At 37.4% G+C, this 26,858-nt stretch overlaps 1 protein-coding gene across 1 annotated transcript in view; it reads right to left on the bottom strand.

Annotated features, from left to right (window-relative positions):
- LOC116425960 (solute carrier family 7 member 14) overlaps nucleotides 1-26,858 on the bottom strand; it is an 88,993-nt gene that overhangs the window by 9,530 nt on the left and 52,605 nt on the right. The window contains exons 3-6 of the mRNA XM_031974328.2: nucleotides 26,549-26,702; nucleotides 21,159-21,389; nucleotides 6,481-6,689; nucleotides 636-807 (exon numbers count right to left, since the gene is read on the bottom strand). Of these exons, the coding sequence (XP_031830188.1) occupies nucleotides 636-807; nucleotides 6,481-6,689; nucleotides 21,159-21,389; nucleotides 26,549-26,702 (766 nt within the window). The remainder of the gene's footprint in view (nucleotides 1-635; nucleotides 808-6,480; nucleotides 6,690-21,158; nucleotides 21,390-26,548; nucleotides 26,703-26,858) is intronic.

Raw genomic sequence — 26,858 nt, 5'->3', positions numbered from 1 at the left:
TACCATAATTTCTTAATGTTAGTTTAACAGTTTATGTTTACTGTAATTAATTGTGATATTACGGATATTCGTGTAAATGTTTATATAATTAGCAGTGATCATGTTACCTATAGTGACAGGTAATTTACACTGACAAAGAAAAGAATATTTTATGATATTCTTTCGTTATTTTGTAATCAATGGATTTCATAATATTCAACATTCAATTGATAATGATTACAAACTTGAAAATCTTTCTGCTCGTTATTTTTCAATTTTGTAAAATTAAATTTAGAAGATATCAAAATTTCAATTGTGTGAAATGTAAGAGCTACATAACATTCTCTGGGAAATTATTGTTTAGACACCCGCAAATGACATCAAATGCAATTTTACATAAAAGTAAATATTTAAATATTTTTCAATAATTTTTAAACCGGTTGAAACACTAGTCACAACTGCGTTTAATTATATTGTATACATTCAAACGCGAAATAAATTATTACTATTCAAAGAAAATTAGGAGCAAGGCACCCTGATTAATTCTCCGACCTTGGAGCCCTTCAGAAGACGACCTGACACTTCACGTTTACCGCAGTACTCGAGCAACGGGTGTAGTTGAAGGCAACACGCCGGAAATGGAAAGGGCCACTCACCAACCAGTGTCAGGACCATGCTGCTGGTGACGTAGGCGATGAGAATTATGATCAACGACAGGACTATCGCTAGAGGGATGCTCCTCTTCGGATTGGTCGCCTCTTCGCCGGTGGTAGCTATAATATCGAAGCCAATGAACGCGTAAAAACACGTCGCAGCACCGGTGAACACCTGGAACCAACGATCTTTCATTAATATCCATCCACCCCTGAACGTTTAATCATAAAATTCATTTCTCAGTTCATCATTCATTCCATCCAAACGTTTACTTTTAATAATTCACTAGTATCCAACAGACACATCGGTAGACTGATTTATAAACAAAATCAGAAGTTTTAATTGAAATTTAAAAAAGAAATTATTGAAAATATTATAAATAATAACATAATATAATAAACTGTATAATTTTTTAATATAGCATGGTATAAATTTTTAATAGCACCTAAGGATCTTTTTATATAACTTTTTAAAAATATATATAATTACATAAAAGTGTTTATTATTGCAAAATCACTTTGTCCAATTTAACTCTGTATCTCATTTTACAAATTCTGTCGCAAACGTTGTCTAACAGAAAATTATCCTCTTCACTTAAAAAACAATTGATCATTTAAAAAAGTACACTTGTTTATTAAGGGCTAACAAATTTTCCGGAAATTGGATAATCGATGGTGGAACATCTAGGACAATTATTTCCCAGTTAGTTGGCTGAAGGAAATTTTTCGTTCCGAAAGTAAGCGGTTCATTAACTCGGGGTAATGAATTTTCATTTAATCAAGTGTCTTCCTCGGGAATTATTTACTGGTGGAAGAGAGATAATACCGTGCAGAGGAGTCGGATGAGTTAAATTCCCATCAGATGCAGCTTCCTTTCCGAATGCGCGCGGTCTGTTCAATTTTTCAGTGTCCTTTGGCGCTGTTATGAATCGCTGATTAGTTCCCGCGAGCACGAAATAGAAACGGGCCGCCTTTGGTCAGACAAGACGGTGCAAAGAGCAGAAAATTATATTTTAGGCGTGGGGGAGGATGAACGGAATAACCGCGGCGTTTCTTGCTTAAAAACCTCTAGGATCAAAGAAGGAAGGTAAGTGGTGAGTAAGTAAGTAGAAGTGTTCTGTCACGAGCCAGACAGTGAATAAGAGATCGTGGTTGTAGATTAAACGGTATGGGTCAATAACAGCTGCTTTAATATTCTGGGTCAAGAAACTTTGTCACTAAAGAAAGAAAGAAACAGTTTCAGTAAGTAGAAGATATCTGCCATAAGTCAGAAAGAGAGAAAGAGATTGTGGTTGTAGATTAAGTAGTATGGGTCAATGATGTCTGCTCTAATATTCTGACACAAGAAACTTTATGATTAAAGGAAGAAAGGGTTCTAGGAAGTAGAATAGTTTTATCACATTCCAGATTTAAAGACAGAGTCTACAGGAATAAATTAAGTAGTGTAGGTCAATGAAACATCGGCCGGAGTGCTGGGCTAAGAAATGTTGTAGTCAAAGAAAAAGAAAAGTTTAACGAAGTAGAATAGTTCAAGGCTAAGGCTTAGAGTTAGAAGCTGTAGATACAGATCAAGTAGTATAAGTCAATAATATCTGATGCAAACTGATAAATCAAGATCCGTTACAACTGAAATGAGAAAAAGCATTGGAATAAATAAGATAGTTCTTTCATGGTACAGACCTAGAGATCTGTAATATAACTTAAGAAGCTTTTACAATTAACCAAAAGAAACAATTAAGTAAGTAGAATAGCCCTATCATAAATGAAATCTAGAAAAACCCTCCAGTCGTAAATTAAAACGTCTCAGTCAACAATACCTACTCCTGAATTTCACCATGGGAGCCTCCATAATTAACCAAGGAAACACTTTAACTAAGTAGAATGTCTCAGTCATACATCAGACCAAAGGAAAGAGACCGCAGTACGAGACTCAGTAGTATAAGTCAACAAGATCCCAGCCAGCGGTTCAATTTACTGACTCGCCGAAGTGTTCTGGCAGAAAGGAAACTATTTCTAAAATGATTAACGTTCTCACCCAGATATCTAATTGCGGTGACGTTTGTCCGTCGCCGGCACAGAAGGAACGCAGGGCGCCGACGGAGGCGGCGGCCTGTGGGGGTGAAATTTTAATGGGTCTGAACGAGGTCCCCTTGAAAGGAAAAAGCTCGTGAATGTTAGAGGTTGCCGCGTGACCCTGTAGTATTTCGCCCCCGCGGGTTCATGAACGCCCCCGCGTACTCGCCGCCCACGCAACCCCAAGCGAGACCGCGCAGTAGAATGAATCCGCTCATGAAAGGCCATCGTCTGCAACCCCCGACCTCTGAATATCTGTCTTGCTCGGGAAACGTGTGGGATGTATTTAGAATAGAAAAAGGTTGTTTAATTTTCGTACTGATGGAGTAGCTTTTCTGTATTTTTAATGGGCTAAAAATAACGAAACGAAATGATCTGTAGGAAATGTAATAAGAATTCAGATCGAGGCATAAATTGTTTTAAGAGTGATCTGCGAATGAGTAAGTAATAAATAAAAATTGGGATGATTAGATTAGGAATTATCAGTAAATACAGTGCAGAGTTTAGTTGGAATTATTAAGAAATGTTTACTTGGCAGTGAGGATGGATATTCAACGTTAACTTATTATTTAGTCAATATAATTTGGTTAATATAATTTGTTAATATAAGTTGATGTACTGAAGAATATTAGTAGTAATGAAATTTTTTAGAATTTTACTCAGATTGATTAGTGAAAACATAGTAAATATTATATGGTAACAGTTCATCTTTACACGCAGAAACATTTTCTCCTCAATTTTAATTACCACCTCCTATTTCAACGCGATCGTCTCTCAATCACGGAGAAAAATTACTGCGACCCCATTACGTAACTTCGACTAGGCCGAATATAAAAAAATGTGGAGTTTAATTTACAGGGGAGGTTGAACAAGGGGTGGCAACCTTCAAAGGAAAGAATCTCAAGAAGACGAGAAAAAGACCACAAAGCGGAGACTTTCCTTGCGTCCTCCGTGAACCAGTTTCCCTCTAGATTCCCCTCCAATTCCCTCAGCCCTCGTTAAACCACCTCCGATCGAACGGTGTCGCTTTGTAATTCTTTTGAAAGAGATGTTCCTTGGATATTATTTATTCCGATTATTATTCGGGGTTAATGGAAACCCTTGTGAACCTTCCTCGTTACCTTCTAATGGATTTCCGCACCCTCTTTTACCCCTTCTCTTTTCTGAGCATCCACTTGAGCATCGGGGGTGTAGATTTTAATATACAACATCGGAGGATTGATTCAAAGAAGAAGAAATTATTTTCTCACCCTTAGCTATCGTACTAATTGAATCAGATCTTTATAGAATTATTTTTTAAACTATGGAGGTGGTATTTCAATCAGAGGTACAGTTTTTAATACAGAATATTTCAAGGTTGATTGTAATAGAGAAAAATCATTTTCTCACATCTTGTTGTTGTACTAATTGAACCAATTTACTGCAGGATTATTTTTTGAATTTGTAGGAGTGATGTATTTTAATCGATTCGAGGGTTGAAACACCCCCAATGGAACTAAGCGAGATTTAACCGCGCGTTAACCGCAACATTATCGTAAGTGCTGATCCCCGGCTAGACTTTGACCTCACCTCGGCGTTATGCAATTTTGAACGCGTGGACGAGACACGGGGGATGAGATGAGGTCAGCGGACATTGGAAAGCACCCCTAGCAAGGCAACGCTAGCTGATGAGGTCGTATTACCTCTGTCACACAGGGGTAGAAAGATCGTGGGAAGGATCTATTATACGATGGTTTTCAGGGCCGTTTATGTAGAAATTTAGCAACCCTTAAACCATCCCTTAGTAATTATATTTTTTATTGTTAGGGATAACATTTGGAAGCTTCTCGACAGCTTTCTCGTTTATCTCGTACGAGGTTCGACAGCGAAACCCTGCTTTCGTTTTCGTGGGCGGGAACCAGGTCACCCGGAGTGTACGAAACTCATCCACCCCCTGGATGAGGGTGGTTCCCAAGCCACGAACAACCTGTCTCGTACGTGTCACGAAAAACCGACGCCGTATAAAACATATGATTAAAAATTTATGCGTTGAGGAGACGTTGGAGATACTGGGGAAATTTTCAACGGGAACGGGGGGTTATGAGAGGGTGAAATATGGACAATAATATAAAAAAAGAAGCCACCCTAGTATAATATATTTTCTCCTTAACCATCAATAAAAGAGTAAGTGTTCAAAGCATCAAAACCGAATTAGAAATATTAAAATTAGAAATACGATTAACAAGACATTGATCATTTTAGGGATGGTAACCCCTAAACTAAAATATGGAAGGAATTCAATATTTTAATTTAATATTTAATCCTAGGATGCAATATTTCTCAATATGTAAAATTATCGAGGTTATAAAGCGATTAAAACCACCCTCAAGTATAGGGGATGATAATCCCTGGAATAAAATATGGAAAAGAATGTAATATTTCAATTCAATATTCTTTATAATCCAATACTCTTCCCTAGGATGCAATATTTCGCAATGTGGAAAATTGTTGTGGTAACATAAGGGATTGAAACGACCCTTAACCATTTATCAATCAAATAAAGGGAATGATAATCCCTGGAATAAAATATGGAAAAGAATGTAATATTTTAATTCAATATTCTTTATAGTGCAATACTTTTTCCTAGGACGCAACGTTTCGCAATGTGAAAAATTGTTGGAGTAACATAAGGGTTGAGACCACACCCAACCGTTTTTCAATTAAACAAAGTTGCAATTGTTCAGGTAAAGCTGGGAATAGTCTGCAACAGCAATCTGGAAATATCAACGCCAACGGTGAATGTCACTCCCTAAAAACGCACCCCCTCAGCGACCCGGTCTAATTCCACTCTGTCTGCGCCACACGTTCCTAGTGGATTCTTGCGGAGCGTGAATTCGAAATTCCCTTTCCCCCTCTGTCCACCTGATGCGCACGGTTTCGGCCGTTGGAGTCCATCTGGTGCAACAAGTTTGCCATTGTTACGCGGGCTGCCCGCAAACCGCGGCCATAAGGCCGAGTTACGGGGGTTGGAAACGGGGATCTAGAAAAGCGTCTGACCAGACGGGATGGTTGCCTGTCGGATACTCCTCTTTTCACGATCCCGACTTATTTTACACTCCTCTTTACTTTTCCACCCTCGTTGCTCAAAACTTCTTGTTGCTACCGAGGGGTGGTTTGTCTGACACGTTTGGTCTATTTCCCTTCTATACTGTTCGTGAAAGGGGTTTGATAGTGAGCGTAAAACACTTTTACTGAGAGAAAAAGTGTGTAAATTTTTGTAATAGGTCAAGTGATAGTGTAATTAGTGGATAGTATTAAAGGATAGAAATATTTAATTTCATTTTCTGAGTATTTTTAAAAATTGTAATGACAGAATATTTACTGCGTTGGATATGTATGTAGCTTTGTAAAATTTTTGTAATCGTACGTTCAATCGTACGAGATTAATATTTAAAATAAAAAAATAAAATAAAATAAAATAAAAAAAGTCATTCTTCCTGAAAGTTCTTTGTTTTAGCAAACAATCACCATATTTTCACAATTTCCCATTAAATTCCACATTCCACGATCATACAAACATACACGATTCACTCACCGCCATCTAAAATAAAAAATAAAACCATTTCCAATTGCTTAAACAAAAACAAAGTAAAATAAATTAACAAAGGTAATTCTTTGCGAAATTTCGTTGTTTCAGCGAACAACCGCTATATTTTTACAATTTTTAATTAAACCACACATTCGACGATCACACAAACATACACAATCCACTCGCTATCATATCGAAGATACTTACACCGCTCCAATCGTACGGCAGGAAGTCTTTTCGCTCGGCCCAGTTGTCGGGGTTCACGTAGAACATGCCCGCCGTCATTATGAACACCCATACGGAGAGATTGATGGCGTTTAACACGTTATTGAACACCAGGGATTTCTTGACACCCGCGGCCATCAGCAGCATCATCAATATGGTGATGACGAACGCGAGGAAATCGGGCGGCCGACCTGCAAACACGAAACGGACACGTTATCGACCGTATCGGCACGCGTTGCAGCGTGACGAGAATCGAATACTTAGGCGACCACCCCCTCGAAAATTGCTCCTCTAAAACCTGGACTTCGTGGAAGGCCACGTGACCATGGTTTCCCACAAATAAATGTAAATCGCCGACGCAGACAGCCACTGGAAGCCATTTACATCACTTCCGCCCACGGACACTGCGACCGGAATTTTAATGGCGGAATCAGAAAGTCAAATGTTATCGTTGCTCGACATCTTCTATTGGATACCACCATGTACGTACTGCTACAGTATATGCATTTTTAAATTGTTATTAGATAGCGGGTTTTCTGGGTGTCATAAGAATTCCCGAATTTTGTAACTGTACTTCGAAAGAAAAGTTTTAAGAGGGAAGTTAGGTTTTAATTATGTCTTGGTTTGGATAGATTACTTTGGGAGACTTCTATTTTGCAATAAGATACGTTTTGTAGTTATGTTTAATTGTGTTATTATATTTAATAAATAAATGATTTATGTGATATTGTGTGGATAAATGTAATGTGAATATGTAATTAGTTTATATGTAATTTATTATTGTGTATTTTAGATATTATTATTTTTGGTAAAATTTATAGTCGTATCGACAGTGGTTCTTTCCTTATCAGATAAACAAGTTAGAAATTTAGTAAATTTCATTTTAATACGAACGCCATTTTGTTATAAAAATTTATTTGTTTCATTCCAGCTGATGAGGTAAGTACTTTTACGTAAGTTAGAATGGCTGTACAATTTCCTTTTATATAAATTAGCTTTAGTACGCAACTATTATTGTATCAGTCGTTAAAACAGGTATGCAGCAGAATATAAAGAATAATTGAATGAGTTATAAATAAAGAGTGTTGCATGAAAATTAATATCTGTTATCTTCAAACATTACCAAACACGTACGTCATATTGTAAATCCCTTGAATACCAGTTCCAGTGGCTATCATAATAATAATTCTCCAATAATTTTAGTTCATATAAAAGTAAATTGCATAGCAATTCTAATTTACATAAAAGTAATTATCTCATGAATTACAATGAAGCTAATCAATTTTATAACAACGTGGCGTTCATACAAAAATGAAATTCATTACATCTACAACTTGTTTAGACGACAAAGAAAAATATTAACAATTGCGATATTTAAAAAAAATAATATTATGTATATATAAAATACAATTTAACAATGTTTTATTTTGCAAATTGGTGTGAAATCGACGAATCAAAATGAGAATACCCCCTTAAGGCCTGAAGTGGGGCCACGTGACCTCGTTAAAGCAAAAATTGGATTTCCTTAATTAACGTCGACGCTTTTCACCGATTTTGGGCGAGATCGATTGGGGGACCGGTTTTCAATTTTCGCGTATACGTGACAAGTGGAACAAAAAACAAAAGATCATTCTCGATTTTCAGCGTATGGGGCGGAGGGAGAATTTCATTTTTATGGGCCGAGATGTGTCTCCTGGCAGGGTAATCAATCGTGACACTGACAGATCGATGATTTTTTTATTATGCTATCATATTTGTTGACCCTGGAAAATTGAATGTACCATGGTGAAGAAGTTTCAACAGCGTTGAGAATATTGAATGGATCCTGACCCCAATTTCCGTCAACTGGACATTAATGCGAAATTATTTCCTTTACGCGTTCCTTTTGGGGTTTCGCTGTGTGGTTCAAAATGAATCAGATTGGACGAAGTCAGTTATTTTCTTGGCAAACTAATTTACTTATCTGCAATTCGCTGTCGTCGCTGAATATTTTATTTCTTTCTTTTGGCGCGTTAGTAGAATAAGGATGAGCGAGACTTCTGTCAGACAAGTAGTATAAATGAGGTATTATTAAGACAAATACATCAAACCAATTACTGGAGTATTCAAATTTTACTAATCACTTCAGGAGGCAAAGTTTATGTTTGGCTGAACAAATAGTATGAATCTATATTTAATCGGACAAGTGATGTGGATTAATGTTTAAGCAAACAAGTAGTACAAACTACATTTACCCAGGGAAGTAGTGTATGTTAGTGTCTACGCAAACAAGTGGAACATATCCTTACACAAGCAAGTAGTATTCGTCAGGTTTTGGACAGACTAATTGAACTAGATTGTAGTGAATTCAATTGAGAGATATAGAGATTGTTCTGTGTAACATGTCAGACAGGTTATTAATTAGACAATAGGAAGTTATTGCTGGAGGAGCTACCTAAAACTTTCACTATCCTTTGCAGTAATTAAACTCTACTATGGACAAACTAGTGGCGTAAATTGGTATTTAATTTAACAAGTGATATAAAGATCATGCTTGGTCAAGTAAGTAATACATACCAATATTTTCATAAACGGCTAATATACATCTATTCTTCTAAAGTAAGTAGATATACCAATCATCACATCAACAAGTAGCACAAATTCTACTTACTCTATCACCTAGTGCATCTCTATCTTTTTACAAATAAGTAGTATACATCAATGTTTCCACAAACAAGTAGAATATACCAACCACGATACATTCAGTAGTACTTATCAATCTTTTGTCGAACAAGTGCAAATTACTTCTTTCAAGGACAAGTACTGCAACTCCTTGCAGCTGCAAGTGGTATGTCTCAATTCTTGACCAGATAAATAGAATTCGATCTTCAGTCATTCAAACGTGTGAAATGGGTTTCGTCCTCGATAAGACGACCGATACGAGGACCTATTTAGCCGGACAAGTAGCGGTACGTGTCATATCTGCTCCCAGCACAATTTTCCCGCATATATTTTACAGAAATGAACATATAGGCTGCGAGCCATTGTCAACGACAAAGAGGAGCGAATCAAAATGAAATCAATTCCCCCATTGGATATCCAATTTTTCCCTCCTCGACGATTGACGGTCCTTGCCAGCAATGTTTTTATTTATTCCAACGTCGGGCCAGCGGCACACTCGAAAGTACGATCGTTTTGCATTCGTTCGATTTTACTGCCATCCATTCGACGTTCGTTTCGCCGTCTTTTTCTTCGTCGTGTCAAATGTTTGTACCCGTGGGATTTGATTTGATTTTTTATGAGACTTGGAAGAACCTCCGAAGGAAGCTAAGAAATTGATTCGAGAAAGAAAAACAGTGGTTCGCGTGTTTGAGGAAGTTGGAAGTGCTGAGATTGTGTCAGTTAGGAGTGCCGAGGAGCATTTGGGTGAAGAGGGCAGTTGTAGGTTTTAATTAAAGTGGGATTCCTGGTCCGGTTGTTAGCTTGATTTCGACTGACATTTTCGCTGGAGTACCCATTTCTTGTGTGCGTTGTGGTAAGTACCTTTGTTTTCATACAGTTTTGTGCCACTTTCCATTTCTGACAAAATTTAGCTCTAGTTCTAATTTTCTTTGAAAAAAGCGAAATAAAATCTAAATTAATACAGTGTAACATTTACTGGGATGGTGAAATAATCAGGTCTGGAATTATTATTATTAATGCTCTTTGTATACCAGTAGAAACCGGGTTGAACATGTTGATAAGAGGAAGAAGACAAATCACTTTTAGAATTTTTTTTACCTTGATAGTACAAGTATAATTCAGTTAATCAAATAAGTAGTGTTAATATTTCACTGGTCAGACAAGTAGTATAAAGTTTTTTCTTATACAAACCCAGCAGTATAGGACATATTTGAATCAACCAAAGGGAGTAAGAACATTTCAAATGTACCAAGTAGTATATGCAGTATACTAGTACATCTATTACAGTAGTAGAATTAAGAATTTGTGATTGATAGTACAAATAATATAAAACTATAAATCAAATAGCTACTACAACCAAGAATTCTTTATTTTATGTAGCAGTATTATTAGTCTCTAACAAATCAAGCAAATAGTATAAGTAGCATAATCTTTGCTATGTATATGCAAATAAATATTACAAATTCATACTTACACATACACACAACACTATCATTCTTAAACAAACAGAACTCTTTGTACTTATTATACATTATTGTACTGCTATTACAATAGCAGAACTAAGAATTCGTGATTGGTAGTGCAAATAATATAAGTCCATAAATCAAATAGCTACTACAACCAAGAATTCTTTATTTTATGTAGTAGTAGTATTAGTCCCTGACAAATCAAGCAAATAGTATAATCTTGAACCCTTTAATACAAGTAGCATAATATTCCCTATGTGTATGCAAATAAATATTACAAATTCATAGCTACACATGTACACAATACTATCATTCTTAAACAAAGAGTACTCTTGCAATACACTATCAAACAAACAGACACAGTAGACACCTCACGTTCAGAGCCAGAATCATTTAGATCCCAACACACATCCAGCCTCATCTGCTCAACAAGATCGCACGCTAATTCTAAAACCCTAATCCCCGACACTCCAATCAATACCGCCCAATACACGCCAACCATCCGCGCGTAGAATATTATTCTCACGTTCGGCCATCCAGCGGGCTTCATCAACGTCCATTGATAACCACTGAAACTGAAGTGGAACTCAGGTTTGTTAATCCGCGTATCCCAGCCGCTAAAGTGGGCCATTGACGACGGCAATCAATCCCTAAACCGTTCTAGTGGGCCCCGCAGTGAGAAAAACCGCTGCCGGAAGCTCCAATTGATCAGCCAGCTGATCGCAAGAACGGCAGAGCCAGCCGATCGTGAAATTGATTGAGAAGCATCGGCACTTCGGCCGGTTCGATCGATCCACAACTGTAAACCTGCCGCAGGATTTCCTGAACAGCCGAGCAAAGAAAAGGGAAGGAAACTTCTGACCTGGACGGATCAGGCCGAGGAACAATGGCTTCCGTTAGGGGATGTCTGCTGGACCAGGGAAAGGAAGCGAAACAGTGGCGCCGATCAAAGAGTTAGTTTACAAGGGGAAATCGAGATTGGTCTGGGGATAGGGGACGGGATGAGAAACGGGGCTCAGGTGGGCAGGTTAAAGAGCATCGAAGTATGCGGCTTCGCAAACCGTTTCGGATCGATGAGGTCCACAGGTGCTAGACTTCATCCGCGCAAGCGCCCCTCTCGCTTCCCCCTTCGGCCTTTTGTTATCCCCAGAATCCGCCCCTCGCGCCCTTCCGCGGCTTCCTCCCCTCGTTCTCCTTATTTCCTGGGAGCCATCGAACGTACAGGGTGTTCCGTGTGTAATGGCTCTAGGAACGTGATGAAGGAAGGGTATGATGGGGGCTAGTGATCATCTTAGGGGATCGATCAAGTTGTCGGTTGCCATGGAGGGTAAGAGGGATCGGTGATTGAAGCCGTTCGGGGCGGTTCGACTTTTTTTTGGGGACGTCGGCAAGCGGACGGTGATTTGACAGGGTATTGAGATGTTATACCGGGTGTTCCAGGGGTAATGAGTCGGAGAAAGCTGTGAGGGGTTGAACCGACGGATTTTGTGTCATGTAAACTGGTATTTTGGGATTGATGGGAATGTATTGAGATCGTGCTGGAAGCATTTGGGATTTTTCTATTTGGAATGATTTCATTTGAACTTTTTGCATGTCGGCGAAAGCCCTACAATTGGAATGAATGTGGGCAACAGTGTTAAATGGATTGACGAATTTATGTTGAGTGATATCGGTACAACGGAACTGCAAGAGTAACTGAAGATATATGATCTTCGTGTATGAAATGTGTAGTATAAGCTAACCTAAATTTCTTATATGATATGGGGAGCTTATGTTTACAATAAGTGCATTCGTCATCGGATATAAAGATAGTAGTTTGAGGAAACTTGACAAAGATATTTAAGGTTCTGTTGTATTCATTAATCAGTCCATAGTGTACTGAATTTATTCGGTGGGAGCCCTACAATTACAATAAAAGGGTCTAGAAGTCCTAGAAAAATTGTCAAGTTAAAATACTCTAATCATCCTTCTGTACCACCTGCTCTAAACGAATTTAACTAGCTCGCCTAACCTAAAATCACAGTCAGCGAAAGCCCTAGAAAGTAGCGTATGCATCCAAACACAAAGGCAAACTTGATACTCGAATTTATCAACTTGTTGAATTACAAACTCCTTAATGCCAAAAGCAGGCCAAAAGAAATTGATAATCCGATCTGCCCAAATTCTCATCGAGTTGGCGAAAGCCCTACTAGCTTTGCGAAAGAATTGACTGGCTCTTGTAGTTTGATTTAACCCAGGCGATCTGTAATCTGTTTAGTGCTTGATAAAATGGATTGTGACTGTCGGAAATTTGCAGAGCATCCTGTAGGGACAGAAGAATCCAGGCACGACGTAAAGAGAGGCGAGGGAAATAAGACGGCTTCGCTTTGTCTCAAAGTCGGTCCCCCGAGAGGCCGCCCCTCCCGGCAACGTGCACAGGAAGTGAGGTATGCGTGGCGCATCCGAATAATGGCGGAAGCACGCCTCTTTCCTAGGAAAAATGGAAGACGATAAGGAAGTCAGGTGAATCGTTATGATCCTTGAGGATGGAGTAACAGGACAATAGAATGGAAAAGGTAAGGACGTTAAGGAAACACTTTGAAGAACCCTCGGCGAGGACCCTTTGCCGAGTCAGCCAGCAAAATATACAACCCTTTGAACACGCCTCTGAAATGTCACTTCCTGTTTCGCCTCCTACTCTATGTGTAAATTTACTTTATTTGTTGGCCTTCTTTTCAGCTTGAAATGGACTTCCATTGGAGGCGAGTGTATAGAAATCAGCATTACGAAACTATGGTCCTAGTCGATTCTTATATTTACTGGATAATTATATAGACGTTGTAATAGTAATGTTTGTTTAAACTTTTGTGTCACTCTGTACATAATATGTCATTGTTTTTAGTGAAGTATACCCTTGGGGGGTAATATTAATGTTAACATATCTTACAGAACTTTGGAAAATCAATTGTGGTAAATTCTAATTTGTTTTGTAAGTACGTTTCCTTTTCCCACCCAGTATGTAACTGTAGTTAACTCTTAACATAGATTTAGTTGCTAATATCGTTGAGGGTTTGTCTTAGATCAGTAATAAATCTTTCTAAGAATATCAAGAATAATGATAGAACACTGTGGGTACTTTCATGCCACCCTGTATATAATTCTATATTATCCATAGCATCTCGATGTTTTAACAGAAAATAACAGAGATCTGTTCTGGGGTACGTATGAGTTATCACTATGAAGTGAAATATCACGAATCATATAAAACGGTATAGTTATTTTACCCACCCTGTATGTTACCCCATATTACCCACACAGTCGTGAATTTCTAACGAGAAATAACAAAGACCAACTCGCGATTGTTTTTCTTCTAAGCTCCCGAATGGAAACCAGAAATAATCCTCTGTTGATGTTACCATAGCTCCACAGTCGTTCCTTCATCAAGGATCGCGGGTTAATTACTTAATGAAATTACTTAATTAACCATCCGAATTTTCATTCTGATATTAGTCAGGCTACGGCCAATAAAATTTGCCGAATGTTCAAACCGGTACGTTGACATCGAACGCGATCCAATTCTATCGGAGCAATTATAAAGTTCATTAAGTCCGAGACTAATGAATCACCCGTTACATAGCCCTGAGGCGTGTCTTATCAGCGGATCGCGCGTTGCCGTGACTCGTTAAGCTTTCCTTGCACAGAGAGATGCAAGTTTCTTGTCGTTCGAGCGAAATTTCTTCGGCCGGTTGTGCTCGAGGGGGTGAACTTGATAATTGCGGGGCTGGTAGCACTTTCGTGAATTATTTTCGTCGGAGCTCGTGAAGCATCGGCGCCTTGTCGACACCATTTCCCTCCGCTCGCACGCTCCACACCTTGAGCAAATTTTTCTGACTTTCACACCCTCGACTGAACCGAATTCTTCTCTGGGAAATTCGAATACGACTTTCTCAGGGTAAACAATTTTTCTGTTGCTTTGTACATAATCATTAACCCTTTTTATTCGCATAAGTGAAATAGACGTGTACTTTGTCAGATGAATGAAACAGCTGTGAGTAATTAGACATTGTATAACTGCAAATCTTACCATTAGTCCGACACGCAGAGCAGCTGTATGTTTAATGAAGCAAATAGAATATCCATGCAGTTTATCAGACAAGTGGAATATGTATGTGCTTGATCAAATCAGTGGAGTACCTCGGTAGAATACTCTGACAAGTAGAGTAGAAACATATGTGAACAGCCGAGTGGAATAAATGTGGATGTAGCCAGACTGGTAAGGTGACTCTGTATCCTAGTCAGTCAGGTAGAATTGGTACGTAATCGATGTGGCAAGTAGAGTAAAAATATATTTAGACAGACAGGTAGAACAGGTGTGTGCTTAATCAAGTCAGTAAAGTAACGGATCAGTCAAATAGAATCGATGTTCGTATAGTTATTATGGCAAGCAAAATATAATATTTGGCAAGTCAGGCAAGTAGAATAGATGAAGGTCTGATCAAACAGATAGAATAGATGAGGATTTGATCAGAAAGGTATAATAGATGAAGATTTGAACTGACAAGTAGAATAGATGAAAATTTGACCAGACAAATAGAATAGATGAAGACTTTATCAGACAGTAGAATAGGCATATGTTTGATCAGACAAGTGAAATAGGCGTGCCTGGTCAGTTAAATAGAATAAGTATGCTTTTAGTCGAACTGACCTACTGAACTAATGGAGTAGCTTCACATCCTACCTCTAGATAAGTAGAGCAGGTGCACATTTAGTGCAACAATTAGAATAGTCATATATTTGGCCAGACAAATGGAACAGGTACGTAATTACACAAACCAGTAGAATAGCTGTACATCCTAATCAAACAAGTAGAACACTTGTACAATTTGTGCACCGCGTAGAACAGACTTACTCTTGGTCAAACAAGTGGAATAAATGTCCTATGTGGTCAGGCAAGTGGAATAAAACATTAAACATGAAAATGATATTTTCATCCGCATCAAAAAATTACAATATCATCCAAAACTGTTAAAAAACGATCAGTATCAAACAAAATGAATAAAAATTGCATTTTAGTCAACCCACATGTTACATGAACATTTCGAATGGCAAATCTCATTTTTGAAATGGAATTAAATATTTTCCCTGCCAACATTCTGCGTCACGAAAACGTTTTCCAGTCCACGTCCGATGTCGAACACGACAACGAAACGTACCAATACAAGTGTGACATTTTCAATGCATAAGCATTGGAGAGATTTACATGTTTCGACAGAGACAGTCAGGGAAAATTCATCTCGGCTCGTATTTCCTGTCCATAAAATGAAAGAAACGAGCTGTCAGTAGGCAAGCGCGCAGCATAGCAGTCTGACGAGTGTACGTTACACTTAAAGGCTCCTAAAAAAGCGAAACAGTAATGTAGAAGCTGTAAAAGGTTGTTTGAATCAACTGTGAACGACCTGAAACAACTGGGTACTGAAAACAACAGGGCGATACGAGAACGAGTTTATTTAAAACTCGTGTCCTCAGGAAATTTCTGGATAGAAAATCGACTAGTGTCGCGATACTCCAACTAAATAAAAGGAACCTGAGCTCCTCCGACAGACAAACAGAGAGAGAGAGAGAGAGAGAGAGAGAGAGAAATGGTGAAATCCGTGTCTGCTCTCTTGTTAGCAAATAAACCATTTCGTGTGCACAATTACTCAAAAAAGTGTTTTACGACAATATTTATACAAATACACTTTATATATATTTCAAAAAACTAGAAATTGAAATAAACTTCAGTAAAATTCGAGTAATTTCGATTCGCATACTCAAAGTTAAAACAATGAACTAAATGGACTAAAGAATTTCATTAAGTAATTTTAGTTCTAAGAGGATTAAAACGTACAGTAATGAAATAAAATATATATTTAATCAATATAGTGAATATAGTTTTCGAATTTATAACTAATAAGTATAAATTTCGATTAAATAATGAATACAGTTAGATTAAACACTGTCTGTATTGGTTGCATTAATATAGAAATTAAATTAAAAGCTTTTTAATCAATATAGTAAAATAAACAAATTGTATACAGTACATTTAATATGCATCGCTGCATTTGGTGTAGTATACTGTGCACATGAATGGACAGATACTTTTGTGTGCAACTATACTTTGTCTCTGTTTCGAAAACAAAAGAAAAAATTCCGCTGCCACCTATAAACCTATCAAAAATCGTATTTCGCGCGAGACCACCTATGTTCTGAAATTCAATATCACTGCTGGACGAATACCGCATAGATATTAACCTATTTTTTTTTCGCTGAGCACACCCGAGGATTTAAGTGCTCGGATATAAAAGTGTAACGACAAAGGCTCGTCGTTTGCAAATGGGTACAGGTAATAAATTTCTTGCGGCATTACTTCTTTTATTACATGGTTCTTTCGTTTGGATCTTTTCCATCGTGGAGTTTGCCTCGAATGAAAAATTTTATTTCCTCCTCTAATTAGAGTTTACTTCGAACAAAAAAAATCTACGAGTTTATCTCGAACTATATTGCACGAATAAAAATGTTACGGAAAAGCAGAAAGAAGTTCGTTTCTCGATTTTTCGAACTTTTTTTTGATGCACAAATTATTTGAAATAGTGGGATCGTTATGGTCATTTGAAAAGAGGAGCAGTTAACTCGTTAGGTATACACCGTCCGGTGAAAAAATGTTGGAGATCGCCACCTACATTGCGGCCTGTACGTTTAACGAGGGCTTTCAACCCCATTTAAAACAGATGGAGGTTATCGGTGTAGCTATTGGGCCAGAAGCTATGGAACTTGTGCAAAAGTAAAATGCATTAACCGTTATGAACGGCGATTAGTGGCAAGTGTGCAGCATTTATGAGAAATTAACATACCGGACACAACGATAATTAATAAAGAAAAATCTGCGCCATCGATCAGTTAAAAACTTCGTAGCTAGAAATTACATGAATAATTACGCTTTCGCAACAATAACTTTATAATCTTTCAATCAACAAATTTTTATAAAAATGGTATATTAACAGATTTCAAATTTCAATATATACCATTATATTTGTCACTATCTAATCTATTTTTCTATGATTCACATAAGCAATAGGAAATGTGCAATCTACTTAATTATAAATTAAATACAACAGTTAAACAAGAAGAGTCCAAAACTATTATTTATTATTTTTTTCAAAAGAACACTACCCTAAATATCGTTTGGTGTCTAAGTCACATGACCTTGAAACAACCTTGAAGTAAAATCACACGAAAACTCCATAAATTCCACCCTCTATGTAATAGTTCATTGTAGAAATTAATTACTCGAAAAATCCTGAAAATAAAAGCATCCCCATCTCCGCTTTAAGTGAGGTGACCTCGCGCCTCGCCCGCGAAATGACAAAATTTTCGAAGAAAGGGTGCAGGAATATGCGGATTTATCGGTCCGTTATTGTGTTTGAGTCTCACCCCCCTAGCTAGATGAAAGGGAGGACGAGGAAAGAGGTCGGTGCGCCGCTAAATTAATTTCATAAAATTGGATCAAGTCCCGGGGTTCGCCGCGATAAGCTCTACGGAACACGCTTATCAGACGCCGCGGCCCCGTTCTCGCGATGAAAAAAGGTCCTGCCGCTGACGCAATTTACCCTACAATATCCCGCGCAACAGCTTCACCCACCAGTGGAAACCCGAGTGACACGGAGCACGTTGTTTTACGCGATGCAAATTCCGCAAGTAGATCCGGCCCGTACATGGTCAGACCGTGTACAAGAGATAGATCCTTGAATAAAGTCAGGCCGAAATGCAACGAGTATACCTTAGAAAGTACCGTAACTGTGTACGTGGAAGGAATGTTGTTCGTAGAGGAACTTGAACATTGACAAAGGAGATTGGGTCAGTGTATAGTCAGACTATTTGTGGTTGGGAATGGTGAGGTAGAAACATGTAACAGTAAAGTACATGTAATATTTTCTAATAAGTGGAAACGTGCATTTTTTTAAATCTATGCCAGTGGAATAGGTCGGTGTGTAGTCAGACATTGTAGTTGATATACGGTGTTGTAGTGTAATAGTGATATAATTTACTGTAATGAAGAGAATTGAATAGATATTAGTTCTTTAATTGCAAGGAGAGTGTCTACGTATGAAATGTAGTACAGGGGAATGAGTGAACGTGTAGTCAGTCATTTTGTAACACGGTATTGCAAGTGGATATATATATATATATATACATTCTACAACACAGTGTAGTATTTAGTCATTCTACACTATTGATTTGCTTGCAAAGAATTCCAAGAAGCCAGTAGAATTGCCTAATATAAACCGTACATTTCCACGAACGAAAGTCAAATACCATTAAGAGAATTACCTCAGTATATGATCAACCATTATAAACGAGTAAAACAAACCAATATAAATTATGTTTTCCTTCTTAGAGTAGCCCTATGAAGGGCCAGCCACTTCCAAAATACAATAATAAAACGCATTTAAAAATAAACATAAAGCAAAGTAAATATATAATTAAATAATGAAATAACTTGGTAAGTGATAACGTTTCGTGTTTTATCAGACAATACAGCCAATGACTCGACAAACAATCCAAGTTTCCCAGGAAAATATCTCAGCCTCCAATCAGCTGTACAGAAACCGAATAGCACAGTTCAATAGACACACCGACTGTAACAGAGTTTCACAGTAGAATGACTCCACTTGTCAGACACACTCTCCACACAGCAAATCATCATACTGCCGCAAGAAATATTTCCACGTCCCCCAAAAGCAACGACATCGCTACCTATCCCTCACTTTCTCCACTGACCGCAAGTGCACTAGAATCTTGAATGATTCAGTGAAATGGCAGCGAGTAGAATGACCCACGCTCGCGTGGCCAGTATTTACGCAAATAGGATAATCTGCGGCTGGGTCAGATAGCGAAGTAGAATGAACCCTCGAGTCTGAATCGATAATCTGCAAATAGAACGACGTTCTACTTTGCCAGCGCACTGGTCGAACAACCTCTGTCCAACATTCTCCTGTCTAACTACGATGATTTATTCCAACGCAGTAGAACGACCGCGTGGCTAATCAGACATCGGCCCATTAAAATACCCGTCGCATTGGACAGACGAGCCACTCTCGTGAATCTCGTTTCTGTTTCGACAGAGTATCGATCGGCCGTTTCTCGCGCGCATCTGACGCAGTAGAATAATCCTCTGCGTAGCCAGACCGAACAGAAGAGGAAAAAAAAGGTTCAATATGTTCGCCGCCGGCGTCGGGGCGAAGTCATACATCATCGGGGCTGTTACGAGGCAGAAAAACGTTCCTCCAGCATGGCTGTCACGCGTGAGTACCCTCCTTAATGTTCTCCTGCGACTAACGACCACCCCAGTCGATGCCGGATCCAACGTGGACCGTAACTACTTGCCGCCAGGGAAATCGCAGGGTATTCCACTCGCTCTGTGTCTCCGCAAGCGTTTAGCAAGTCGAAATAAGATTTCTTTTAGATTATTGTCTCTCAAAGATGGTAGATCGTAATAGTGTGACAATTGTGAATAATAATAAATGGAGTAAGAAAAATGTAGTTTTATTTGTATAGTTTTTGTGATTGAAGAGTTGAGATATGATATTTTAATAAATAATGATAGTAACAGTGAAATTGTTGTGTGAAATGTTAAGAAAATTAGAACTGCAAGATTGATTATTTTGTACTTTCTTTATGGAAATTAAGGTAATAGTTTATTGATTGAGATGTTAGTCGAATTACTTAAATATATATAAATTCTTTGATTGGATTTTGGTATTATTATTTGCACATTTATATTGGCAAATATTACCACTTCGCGTTACCAGATCGATGGATTGCGGGAGTTTATACATCCACAGCAAACCCTAACTAATAAAATACAGTACAGTAAAATTTTTAATAAAATTCACCTATCTATCAACATTAAAACGAATACAATAAAACCTCTGGTAAAAGAAATAAAATTCTATTCAATCTTCTCTATATAAATTAATTTTCGAAACCATAGATTTTGCATTTGCATAAACAGTTACAGTCTAATTATCAATAATATTAAAATATCTCTTAACGATAATTGCTTAATTGAACGAATCACAATAATTGATCTCCCCCTGGTACTTTTGTAAATAATGTAAATCTTCCTATTCCTAATTAACCCCTTGGCCTACGATCTCTTTCTCAACTCCGATTAATACGGTTACTTTGTCATTATTAATTTGTTGGAAAAAGAGAATAATTATAAGCATATGTTATTCCTATATTTCCTTTTAAGTGTGATACTTGATTACAGAGGAATAATATTTACTTTGAACTCGAATGAACTGAATAATATAAATATATATATATATATATATATATATATATATATATATATTATTATATATACTATTATATATATACACACATATATATATATATATATATATTTGTTAAATTATGTTGAAAATCTTCACCACGAGTTTCACTGGTTGTTGTAGGACAAGTGGTTAAGTATTACAATAATAAAGGTATTAAAAAATGACTTTAGCTTACCAAATATGGTTCCCACACTGTTCGCTATTGCGCTGGAAACGGCGCCTTCTGACAGGGCATCCAGGCAGGCGCTAAGGGCGCAGGCACACGCGCTCGTACCTATAAGGTACTCCAGCACCATGTTCCATCCAATAATGAATGCTATTAATTCACCTACTGTCACGTAACTGTACACGTACGCGCTGCCCGTCGTGTGAGGCACTCGTACTCCGAACTCGGCGTAACATGATCCTGCGAACCCAAACCGGAAGCGCAAAATGAATATTTGGAGAATATTATTTATCACAGAAAAATTCTTTCGAAAATTTGGCAAAGAAAATATTTCGATTTCGTAGGAGATATATTACGTTATTTTATAGTTATTACATTATATTGTATTACGTTATATTATGTTTTGTTTATTATGCTTGCAATTGCAATTTAAATATCTTTAACTGTAACAAACCAATTTCACCCCAGGTGAAATATAGATAGTTACAATGAATTAATTGAAGTAAAAAATTATTAACAGGCAATATTCAACTTCACAACAAAATAAAAATAACTTGTTCCATATCATCTTGAAAATCAATAGGACAAAGTAATTGAAATAATTGATTATACATTTATTTCAAGTAAAAGTTTCCCCAAGCATGATACATGCAATATGAAACATTATGAAAAATCTTCATTAAATGCATTTTATGGATCACTGTATAATCTATATTATTATGTTAATATTATTATTCACTATTTTATTATATTCTGTCATCCCATAAACAATGCGATTTTTGCACACATCTTTTATGTTTAAGATTCAAGATAAACAAAAGTATTTTTAATTTAAAATACATTCCTCTTCATTATCTAAACATTATTTATCTATACATTATAATAAGATTAAACAAAGTTTCCTGTAACTAAATTTCTCAAATAAAACAAAAATTTAACAAGCCACATAATTTTATATTGCAATATGAAAACAACAACCATCCGGAAATCAGTAATTTATTATGATAAACAATATCAAATTCCTACTGAACATACAGACTGACTAAATAAATTCATATTTTGAATTTCTAACAAAAATGTCGAAATCAGTATACAGATAATAATATAAAATTCGTATACTGATTTCAAAATTTGTATTACAAATTCAAAATATGAATTCATTAATGTCCGTATGTTCAATAAGAATCCGATATTATTCATCATAATAAATTACTAATTTCCAGATCGTTATTGTTTTCATATCACAAAACAATCTAACATCTTATTAATCCCGTACGGAATGTAATTTTTTAAATGTTCCATTTAATTGTGTTAAATGTTCCATTAAACAATATTAATCATTCAAATGTAATAAAAGAAAAGATTTGATAACGACAACATATTGTTCCCTTTCCCACACGATGCAAAGGGGTTAATAGGGCGGATGAAGGGGGTTAAATGGAAGATTTGTAAACATATGTGACTGGACTTATAGATTAGATGGGGCCAGAGGGCTGGCAAGCATGAAACATCAGTCGGAATTTGCCGCCTGCCGCGGCGTGACCTGAACGAGCCAAAGAAGAAACGATTCCCATTGTCCCTGGAGCATTCCGGGCATCCCGGAACGGTTCCAACCCCTAATCCGGCGGCGTTCCGGAGCGCTCCATTATTTACGAAGCGCAACACGGATCCGGGAAATCGCGGGCAACAAAGGAGTCGGGCGGGACAGAGAATTCGATATCAGCGCGATTGTAACCGGTACACGGGTGAAATATTATTTGAAATAATAAACGGCGAGTTACCCTGTTTCACCCTCTGTCATGTTTTTCAACTTTCGAGATGGAATATTTCGTCTCTTACGACGAGTCTAATAATTTCCTCTGGTGTTTCATGGTGGGACGATATTTTCGTTTAGAGTAAGATTAAACTAAAGATTAGACTAAATGTTTTTAATTGACAGGCTTCAGAGAAGTGTCAAGTAAAGTGTCAAATGTAATCATTTAGTTAGTTAAAAGAATGATATTAATAGTATGTAGTTTATTATAGTAATGATGTTAATAATTATTCAGTGGTTTTGCATTATTTTTCGAGAATAATAAACAGTAACAGTAGCAAATATTTTAAATAATTTGTATTGTTTGAGTTTGGAATAAATGTTGAATATTGCTTTATGTTAACTCCACAATATCGAATATTCTAAACTATTCCTTACTCCAAACAGTGCAACATTAACTATTAAATATTTCAAACATTGTTTCATCTGAACTCCATTATATGAAATATGTTTAATTACCCCTTTCTGTTCCAAACCGTACAATATTGACTACCTCAAACATTCCATTGTTTAAAAACATGCTCCCAAGGATTCAAAATACTTTTCACCTGATTTCTATGCAACCTTGATCCCACCACTTTAGACCTCATCTCCAACCCCCACTGCACCCCTGCATAGACTAAGAAGGCCGCAATCGAGACCGGACAATATACCTGTCTGCCGCGTATAGGTTACCCTCGCGTGCCTAGAAAGACGTTCCGGAAGCATTCGCTGCAACCGTGTCGGACCGTTCTACGATCCCAGCAGTAAATCTAATCCGACGTTATTCTCCACTCGACGTCGAGTAGCGCCGTCTACGCGACGCATCCTTTCGTGTACGTGTCTGGGCGTGCAAGACGTATAGGCAGCGCGTGTACCGCGGGATCCAGTAATCATGGCCGGCGCGCGTGACCGCGGTACCCACCGACACTCCCGAGACTCGGCCGAAACAATAAAGCACTGCTGGGGCCTTCGGAGGATCCGCGGTCACGAATTAGAGAGCACTGGTTCGCTGGATTAGGTTTCGGTGAGAAAAGCTTCGTGGAATGATAACGCTTTGTTGGAACAGATTGGTCGAAACTTAGCGAGGAATTATCGTTGAATAGGAACGGATGAGAATTTGCGAGTAGAATGACCCGGTATGTGATTAGACGCGGATCGATAATATTTATATTGGCGTCGACTGATGGTAAGTTGGTAAACAGCTGTTGGTGAATAAGAATTCATCAGAATTTGCGAGTAGAATGAACCAGTATGTGATCAGACGCGGATTGATAATATTTATATTGGCGTCGACTGATGGTAAGTTGGTAAACAGCTGTTGATGAATAAGAATTTATGAGAATTGGCGAGTAGAATGATCCAGTGTATGATCAGACGAAGTGGGATGTCAATATTTGTAGTATGGACTGATACTAATTTGGTAAGCACTTGTTGGTGAGTAGAATTCATGAGAGGTGGCTGTGAGTAGAATAACCCAGTATGTAATCAGACGTAGTGGAATGACAATATTTGTGATGCTGTCAGTTGATCCTGATTTGGTAAGAAACTGTTGGGGAATAAAAGATGAGGGTGAGTGGAATGATTCAGTATGCGATCAGACGTTGTGGAAGGGTGATATTTTTGTTATCCCTGATTGAACTCAAGTTGGGAAGAAATTATAAGATAATGGGGGAGTGACTGTGAGTAGAATGATGTATGTGATCAGACGCAGTTGTGAGGTTTGTAATAATGGGATGGTTTGTTTTTTAAAAGTTTGTAACAGTCAAAATCACTGGTGGCAGAGATTAATTTGTCTTAAGTAGAATAAGAGTGTATATGTTCAGACTAATTATACTTAATGTCAAATTCTTTACAATGATATATGTGATCAGCCACGTTACAGTGATTAAACAGGAAAATAAGAAAGTGAGTTATATAAATTTAAGTAGAATAGTACCTGTCACAGTCAGCCGGAACAAACCCGTGTCGTCCTATACAATTGAGCTAACGACTGCAATAAAGGTTCACGTGACAGTAAATGGAATCAGAACGTTAGAGTTCAACCACTAACGAGCTCATTAAGAGTGTAAAAATACTACGGTAAAAAGTGTAGGCGGAAGTGGCTCAACATAAGAAAATCGCGGGTGATCGTGCGGCTATAAGTAAAACGGGACATTTATAGCCAGACTGCATCGAATAATGCATGGGCCGAGCTATACAAGTAGTATGTCAGCGTCTGTAATCGGCCGCAGCCAAACACAACGGAATTATACGTGACTTTAGCATACGTAAGTAGAACAGGATCGTGTATGATCAGACGTCAGCGAAATAAATAAATCCACCGAAAATCGAATGCCTCAAGGTCGTACGTAACTCTTGAATTCATAAGATAAACATAATTAACCGATTTGCATTATTAGCGTATATATAGATTCTTCAAGTTTTTTCAGTTCATGCAATATTACAATTTATTAATAATCTTATTTCATTATGGTTGACAGATTGGGAGATGCTACGAATATGTAAACTTCCATTTATACGTACTCTCTTAGCTTAGATTGTCAATAAATCATCAATCAACATTTCCATATTTTCACATAAATATCGTCCCTATTTTCTATTATACTGTTATATCATTATATTATTCTACGTTTTATTTCAACACATTCTTACTCAAATACGATAATAAAAGAATGAGGATAACAAAATATTTTTCCTTCTCTCCTACGATAGAAATGTATTAAACAATGAAAGTACTTCTGTCAGTAGAATAACTCTGTGTGTGGTCAGACCCAGAGGTGTTCTTGTAATAATATTTGCTTCTCGTGGTGGAAAGAAATATTCCTTCGAGAATTACGCTGAGCAAAGTCTGTCACGAATTTCCCCCTTCACTGATAACATTAGAATTGATCTCCGATGTCGAGTCCAGCGTGTGTCCAGTCTCAATTTTTCCGGGGGTGTAAAGCGCATCCGGCTCGAGCTCACGTACTTTAAACTTCTGTAAGTGGAAAAGAATTGGATTTCCCAACGTTTCCTCGGGACGGAACCGTACCTGACAGCCTGTCCAACGGTACCACCATACAACCACCGTAAATCTAATCCGACACTGTTACCCACACCCCCTGGTAAATTCCGTCGAAAATCCCTGTCGCTACCTGCACGGAAACAACGATATTTGAACGTCGACCTAGGCATCTCTTTTACCTTCACGGAAGTAAAATTTTGTTCGAATAAAAATGATTTAAGATTAGGTATTATTACTCTAGATAATAATTATTTAACATTAAGTATCACTGCTTCAATTAATAATCATATAAGATCAACTACTGTAATTCTTAGTAGCATTTATTCATTGATCTAATAACTGAGTTTAAAAAATCTTGTATAACACTGTTTAATTTTTTAATACTTAAGTTTTGATTACTTAGTATAGTATTATTTATTTGTTTAATAATTGAATGTTAACAAGTTATTGTAATACGCTTTAAGGTTCTTAATGATCAAGTTAAAGTACGCTTACTTCAACTATTATTAATCTCTCATATCTTGTTGAAGTGTTAACAGAGGATTGAGTATCATTAGGGTTTGAAGAAGAATAATGGTAGTTTGAACACAGTGAACTTACCGGAAAAAATTGAAGCAATGGCCGCAATAATGAACGAGATGACGACACCTGGCCCGGCGACGCTGCGCGCCACCATACCTGCGACTAGGTACATCCCTGTACCAACACAGGAGCCAACTCCCAATGACGTCAGGTCCAGAGTCGTCAGGCACTTCTGTAAAAGACAAAAGGATGCCCAGACTTCGTGAGATTTGTCTACGAGCTATAGTAAAGTGTCTTAAAAATAATATATGTCCATTTTTAGTCAGACTAATGATATTATAAATATATACACACTAAAAGTATCAGTTTTAATTAAGTGTTAACTAAT

This window comes from Nomia melanderi, chromosome 2 (assembly GCF_051020985.1).
Source record: "Nomia melanderi isolate GNS246 chromosome 2, iyNomMela1, whole genome shotgun sequence".
Taxonomy (NCBI): Eukaryota; Metazoa; Arthropoda; class Insecta; order Hymenoptera; family Halictidae; genus Nomia; species Nomia melanderi.
This window is presented reverse-complemented; position numbering and strand designations above follow the sequence as displayed.